A 7529-nucleotide genomic window follows, 5' to 3' on the forward strand; every position below is an offset into this window, starting at 1 on the left:
TTTTTGTAGCCTGATATTAAGTGGTAGTTTGTGTTTGTATTTAGTTCAGCGGCTCAGCTGCAGCGTGTGAGGATCCTACCAAGCTCTGCTTGGGGCAGGGCATGGCCAGTGTCTCCTTTGCAGGGAGTGTGGGGTGGAAATGTGTGGCCCGGGCTGCTGGTGGGAGTGGAGGGTCCCAGCCCCCTCAGTGGCTGGCAGGGGATGGTTGTGGGCAGCTGTGACCTGACCCTGCTCTGTGCTGACCCCCAAGAGCACGTGAGGGTTCCAGCACCTCTCTCAGCTCTGCCAAGATGCCAGTCAGGAAGCACAGCCAGCACAAGCAGCTGTTCAAGAACAAGGGCAAGGATGAAACTGTGAGTACCCACCTGCCTGTGCCAGCGTTTTGGGCCCCAGCAGAGCCCACTGCTGGCAGGAGCTGATGGAGGGGCTTCTCAAGGTCCATGGCCCCCAATCTACCTGTGGGAGGGAATGGGGAATGGCTCTGGATACCTTCAGCTGGGATGTTTGGGTGGTTTTTGGGACGTGGTATGGGGTTGGCTGGGCTGCAAGGAGTGTGGTGGTACAGGCAAGGGGGATGTGAGTTTTGGGTGTGTGGCTGGAGAAGGGAGATGGCTCAGCCCCAGCCAGCTCAGCTCTCCACAGCAGTTATCCCTGTGCAGTTGGGGCTGGTATGGGATGTCAGATGTAGGATCTGACAGCTTGATTTAAGCCAGTAGAGGAGATGAGGATTTGCCTTTCAGGTTCAGAAAATCTACTTTTAGAAACACCCACTGGTTGCTGGTGTATCCAGCAGTCCATATCCTGGGGAGGCACTGAGCTAGAGCCTTCCTCTGTTCCAACTCCTTCATCACCCTCCAGGCCACAGGGAGGAGGTGCTGGCTCCCCACTCCTCCTGTGGGAAATGTGGGGCAGAGGGATGAACTCCCTGGGGAATGGGGCAGTGCAGGTAGGAGCGGGATGCTGTTCTTCCCCCAGACCCTGAGGAGGCAGAGGGTGGAGGTGAGCGTTGAGCTGAGGAAGGCCAAGAAGGATGAGCAGCTCCTGAAGCGCAGAAACATTTCCATCCATGAGGAGAATCCCTCTCTGGGAGAAGACAGAGAAGCTGAGGTGGTGAGTGCTTGGTGCTCTGTACCTGGGCAGGATCAGTGCAGCAGCAATCATCCCCTACTTGGGCCACTACCAGTTCCAGCTGGGGTGACCTGAGTGAAGTGGCTGGTGCCATTCCTGATCTCCATGCCCAGTGCTGGGGAGTGTTTCAGGCTGCCTGGCCTTTGTCTGTGCAGTTTTTCATGGTGATGCTGTCCTGCTGGCCTCCCTTGATGGCAGGTAGAACAGGCTGGTGCTCTGGCTCGCTGGGAGCTGCTCCTGTCTGGCTCCCTGCACAGCCAGGGGTAATTACTGAGCTCACAGCCCATTATGGTGTCAGTGACTATTTCACTGCTTGATTACAAGCATTAGCTGCCTTGAAGGCTTTTGTGGATTGTCCTCCTCTGCCTCATCTCCAAACTGTGTTGCATAAAGAATAGACACTGCTTAGATATGAAGTGGTGACTGAGCTGGGTCTAGACAGCTGATTGACTGCTGAGATTAAACCAGAGGGAGTCCCAGCTCCCTGGCTGGCTCTGAATCATTCCCTGTGACACAGATTATTCAGCCCTCCTTGGAGGAGATCCTGGAAGCCGTCAATGGGGACGACACCCAGCTGCAGCTGCTCGCCACCCAGGCCGCCAGGTATGTGCCCAGCTGCTGGAGCTGTGCTGGGGCCTGGGGGCTGCAAGTTCCTCTTTGAGGAGCTCTCCAGAGAGATGGCAAAGGGAGAAGGGGCCTGGTAACCCAAACTGCCCATGGGAATCTCAGCTGGTGCCTGTTCTGTGGCCTCTGTGCTGTGCTTGGCTCACAGTTCTGCATGAGCCCAACCCAGGGGTTGGCTGTGCTGCCCTGTGCTGTGCCAGGAATTATCTTGGATCCCACAAGAAATCGAGTGCCAGATGCTTGGGCAGGACAAGGACTGGAGAGCTGGCTCTGTAAAGGGTCAGTGCTGAGCAGGGCTGTCCCCACAAGGGTGGGGGCACAAAGGACCACAGGGCTATGGCTGTGGTGGCACCACGCAGGGTTCCTCATGGCTGGCTGTGCTGTGTCCTCTCTCGCAGGAGAATTCTGTCCAAGCACAGGGACCCCCCCATCGATCAGTTCATCGAGCTGGGGATCATCCCCAGGCTGGTGGAGTTCCTGGGCCGTGCTGACAATGCTGCCCTGCAGTTTGAGGCAGCCTGGGCACTGACCAACATTGCCTCTGGCACCTCGGAGCACACCAGGGCCGTGGTGGAGGGAGGAGCCATCCCAGCCTTCATCTCCCTGCTGTCCTCCCCACACATGCACATCAGCGAGCAGTCAGTGTGGGCCCTGGGCAACATTGCAGGTGAGGAGACCTGGAGGGGCATTTGGAGGTCCCTGACTGAGCCAGGGACTTGATGACCCTTGTGGGGCCCTTTGAATATTCTGGTTCTGCTGGGGAGATGAAGCACTGGAGCTCCTCTCCATGCAGCTGGGTATCTGAGCTGCTGTCCCTACTTAACCCCATAACCCTTCATCCCCTTGGTGTGGCCTGGCAGCCTTTGAGATCCTGTCTTGGCTCTGCAAGAGGATTTTGGCCGAAGCCAAGGGCAAGACTCTGTCCTGCTGGGATGGTTTAACCCATTAATGTCACCATAGGGAGAACAGAATGGGTCATGCCTGGCTGGCCTGCTGGCACTCCAGTCTGCCCAGTAAATCCTTCCCACCTGGAAATGGCTAATAGTGTGTGGCTGGTGGGTCACCCAGCCCTGGCCCTGCAGGTCTGATTGCTGTTTGGTGTTGACTGTCTTGTGGCTTGGGCAGATGCAGTGACCAACCCTTTTTATCTGTCCAGGGGATGGCCCCATCTACAGGGATGTCCTTATTGCTCGTGATGTGATTCCTCCCTTGCTGGCTCTGGTGTCACCTGCAATTCCAGTAAATAACCTTCCATTTTCTTGATTTAACTGCTCTTAATCCCTTGGGTGATGGGTGAGTCCACTGTCTGCCTTGTACACAGCAAACTGTTTGTGTCATTGAATGAGACCCTGCTCTAAACTGCTTTTATGGCCCTGCCAATGCACAAAGCTGGGGGTGCCAAGCAGAGGCTCCAAGTCAATGTGATCTCTTCCATCCTGGCCTTTCTTATCCACCTCTGGCTATCTCAGGCTAGGAATAAGATGAAACTGGTGCAAGGCAGGCTTGCATATGCAGGTGGAAGGGCTGAACTTGCCCTGCAAGCTTCCTGCTGCTGCTCTGTGGATTGTCTCTGCCCTCTGCAATGGCTCCTGCCCCACTGTTCTGCCTCTGGTGTGTGTGAGAACCCTCACAGGCTAACACAGACTGAGAGGCCCTTGGGGGCAGTGAGGATCCCACACCTGCCTTGTGTTCCAGGTTGGGTTCCTGAGGAACATCACCTGGACGCTGTCAAACCTGTGCAGGAACAAGAACCCCTGCCCTCCCTTGGATGCTGTGCAGAAGGTTCTGCCAGCCCTTGTCCTCCTCCTGCAGCACGAGGACAGGCATGTCATCGCTGACTCCTGCTGGGCTGTTTCCTACCTCACCGACGGCTGCAACGATCGCATCCAAGTGGTGGTGGAGACAGGGATTCTCCCGAGGCTTGTGCAGCTCATGGACAGCCCGGATTTGATTATTATGGTAGGGAACAATCAAATCTCCACCCTGTGGTCCCTTAATGTAGGAAGGTCTGAGGAGAGGGAGGGCGGGTGCCCTTGTGCTGTGTGGCAGCTGTGGTGTGCTGTCCCCTCAGCCCATGGAACTGACTGCCTGCCTGTCAAGCCACTGCTTGTTCTGCTGGCTGGGGCTGGAGGCTGGGTAGAGGCTCTAAAGCTGCTTAGAGCAAACAAGGGACGACGGGGCTGTAAATAAACAGCCATCACCCACAATGCTCTCCTCGCGTGAAGGATCAAGCACTTAGGGAGGGATCTTGCTGGGCTTTCTGACATGTATCCCTCGAGGTAAGGACTCTCCTCATCTCCTCTAATCTCTGTCTAGACTCCAGCTCTCCGTGCTATCGGGAATGTGGTCACAGGCACAGACCAGCAGACCCAGGAAGCCATTGATGCTGGTGTCCTGACCGTCCTGCCCCGGCTGCTGAGGCACTGCAAGTCAGGGATCCAGAAGGAAGCAGCATGGACCCTCAGCAACATTGCAGCAGGGCCTTCCCACCAGATCCAGCAGATCATCACCTGCGGGTTATTGCCACCTTTGGTGGAGCTGCTTGACAGGGTGAGAGATGGGCACAGGGCTGCTGAGGGAGGGATGTGGGGTTCAGGAGGTCTGGGATGGCTCCTTGTGAAGCATTTGGTCCCAGAGCCACCTGAGCAGGCTGCTTCAGAGGTCCTTGGGACAGCCTGAGCATCCCAATTTGTGAGTACACCTGCATGGAAACACATCCTGGGGCTGCCCTTGGCACCTGTGCCAGGTGTCCATGCACCACCCAAAGGGGCTGGGAAAGCTGCATATGAGGGAAATGGTTATCCTGGCCTCACACTCATCCTGGAGGGTACTAAAGCTTGGGAATGCCTTTGCTGTGCTGCTCTTCCAGGGTGATTTCAAGGCTCAGAAGGAGGCTGTGTGGGTGGTGGCCAACTTCACAACTGGAGCAACAGTGCATCAGGTGGTGGAGCTCGTCCGTTCCGGGGTCCTCAAACCTCTGCTCAACCTGCTTTTGGTCAAAGACAGCAAAACCATCCTGATCATCCTGGACACCATTTCAAATCTCTTCCTGGTGAGATCTGCTCATCCTGGGTGCCATTTTTTAATCTTTTCCTAATATGGTCTCATCTTTTGACTTCCTTCTCCCAAAGAGCAGCAAGGAGTGAGCCAAAAGCTCACTTTGTGTGCTTAGAACAAATGACTGTTGGCTTTTTGGAGTGAGAGACTTCATGTTGTCTAAATTTGTCTTGGATACCCTTGGGTTGTCTACAGGGCTTGGCAAGACTGAGTTCCCCAAGTGCTGCTCTTCATCCCCTGCTCTCTGGTTTGGCTGGCAGCCCCCAGCAGAGACTGGTATTCCACAGGCACATCCCTGGCATCAGGAAGGGACCATGAATGCAGCAGCAGTGAGCCTTTGACTTGTAGATCAGGGTTGTAATTACAGAAAAGACCATCTCAGACCTGTAACTGATGTTCTGTTTTCCTGCCTGGCTTTCCAATGCTACAGGCAGCTGAGAAGCTGGGAAAGACAGAGAAGTTGTGTCTGCTGGTGGAAGAACTCGATGGTCTGGAGAAAATTGAGGATTTGCAGAACCATGAGAATGACATGGTCTACAGAGCTGCCCTGGACATCATACAGAAATACTTTTCTGATGAGGTATATGTGAGCCCTTGCTGTTTCTCAGCTGAAAATGTGAAGTTATTACACACTGGAATGAAACACAGTGTAAGGATACTGGAAGAGGATTTTAAAGGAGACCTCCACATGACCAGAGTAGTCCTTGCAGCTTCTTCCAGCTGCTTTTAAAGGTCTGTAAAAGCTCTGAGTTGTCAGCCAATGAGCTGGACAACAGACATGGATGGCTTGATAGCATCTTGCTGCTGGAATCTAAACTGGCATCAGCTGGAGTTACTGCAGTTACTGATATGAATACCAAATGTGGAGAAGTTTCCTCCTTCAGAGCTGAGCTGGCTTGTCACTATGAATGGCAGCCTCCTACTCAGCTGATAACAGTGCTCAGGTTGCATTTGGATTACTTGACCCTTCTCATGGTAAGGAATCCATGGAAAAAGAGGATAGGACACCAGCTAGAAGCTGCAAGGGACCAATGACTGTCACAGATGCCATGTTTGGTCCTGGCCTTAGACTTGCAGATGGGAAAACATCAGGGAAGAGGCTTAGAGGTCTGGCAGGCCTTGGAAGTGTGGCTCAGTTTGGGTGAGAGCTGCAGCAGGGGGCAAAGGTTTGGCTTGGAGCTTTGTCAGAGCAGGGTCTGTGGGGTGTCCCTGTGAGAGGATATGCAGGAAATTCTCCACAGCAGCTCTGGCTGGAGGGGCTGGATGCCAGGGAACATCTCCCTGAGCAGTCCTGGCTTGCTGCTGTTCCAAGCAGGCCATTTAATTTCAGTGAGCTCTACCACTGCAGCCACTTTTATTTCCATTTGCTTCTGGAGCCTGAGCCCAAAGGTTTGGCTGCTGTTGTGTGTGGGCTGCAGGGACACTGCAGCTTCAGGTGCTGCAAGGAGCAGGAGGGCTTGGCCTGGTCTCCAGGAGTTCTGCTTCAGTCAAGCTGAACTTGACAGGATTTTTAAAACAAGACTAAAACAGAGTTGCTGTGAAAAGCTTAGGTTTATTCAAATGGAGACCCTGTAAGTAATTGCTATCATTTTCCTCCTAGGAGAATTTAAACCTGGAGCCCCAGACTGGCCAAGATGGGCTGTATGATTTCTCAGTAGAGAAGCAAGACTTCAACTTCTGAAGATGAAGCATGACACAGCTCTAAACTGGTGGGTGGAAGTACCTTGGAAGAGCTCAGACATCCAAACCATGAGGAGCAGAGATGCTGAGCCTTTTTACTTCTGAAACCAGTCAATAAATTGCACTTTTGGCTTTGTACCTTTTGCCTTTAATTATTTCCCCCCCTCTTTTAAGCTGCTGTTGCAGATGACATAACTTTTTTTTTTCCCCAATAGCATCTCAAGGCCTTGCAGGAGTGTGTTGGAGCCCCTGGGCAGATTTTCTGGGTGGAATCTTTCTTCTAAGTACCTTAAACTGCAGGAGAGCAGCATCCTGCCACCAAATCCTTGAGCTGAAACTCCTAGGCTTGACTTGGAGTGGCTGAAGTAGCTCTGAGAACTCTTTGAGAGGAGTTTCACCTTCTGCAGGCACCATCACTGCTGTGGGGAAGGAGCTGAGCCAGGGCCAGGTGGGCCAGGGGCCCTGCTGTGTTATTTCCCCGGGAGGAGTTGTGTGTGGATGTGGGAGATGCTGAGCAGATGCTGCTCCTTTGCTGTTGGAGGCAGTGCAGGGGCAATGGTTCAGCTCTGCTGAGCTTCCCTGCTGCCACCCATCAGCCTGGAGCCCATCAGCCTCTGCTCTTTCATTCCAAGGACCTGAATTTCAGGTTCCCATGGTGTGTCCCTGGCTCTGGCTCTCCTCCTCTCCAAGCCCTCCAAGTGTGGTTCCCAGCAGAAGGTGAGGGTGGAATTGAGCCATGAGCTCAAAGGTTTTGTGCTGTGGGTTCTCAGCAAGCTGCTGGCCACTGCTCCAGTGCTGATGGTTCCCAGCAGACTCTGCCCCAGTCTTTGCTCCCCAGGGCTTGAAGCACCCCAAAAGCTTTGCTGGAAGCTGCTCCCTCATCCTGCTTTCCCTCCCTGCTTTGGGAGTTTGGCTCTTCAAACTGACCCTGGGTGGGCTCAGGGCTCTGCTGCCTCAGGGGCAGTGGGAGGTGATGGGACAGGCAGCTTAATCTGGGGGGAAAATCTCCTCTTCAGGAAACAGAGACTCTTCCTCTTCCC

The 7529-nt window shown here is 54.0% G+C and overlaps 1 protein-coding gene across 1 annotated transcript; it reads left to right on the top strand.

Moving 5' to 3' along the window:
* The first annotated feature begins 290 nt into the window (after nt 1-290).
* KPNA7 (karyopherin subunit alpha 7) lies at nt 291-6490 on the top strand. Its single transcript, XM_063171412.1, has 10 exons — nt 291-353; nt 976-1110; nt 1655-1731; nt 2151-2419; nt 2909-2991; nt 3448-3711; nt 4069-4302; nt 4622-4804; nt 5240-5389; nt 6410-6490. Exons 1-10 carry the CDS (start codon nt 291-293, stop codon nt 6488-6490), a joined length of 1539 nt encoding a protein of 512 aa, XP_063027482.1.
* Nucleotides 6491-7529: the final 1039 nt, after the last annotated feature.

The sequence above is a fragment of the Melospiza melodia genome, chromosome 18 (genome assembly GCF_035770615.1).
Source record: "Melospiza melodia melodia isolate bMelMel2 chromosome 18, bMelMel2.pri, whole genome shotgun sequence".
NCBI lineage: Eukaryota > Metazoa > Chordata > Aves > Passeriformes > Passerellidae > Melospiza > Melospiza melodia.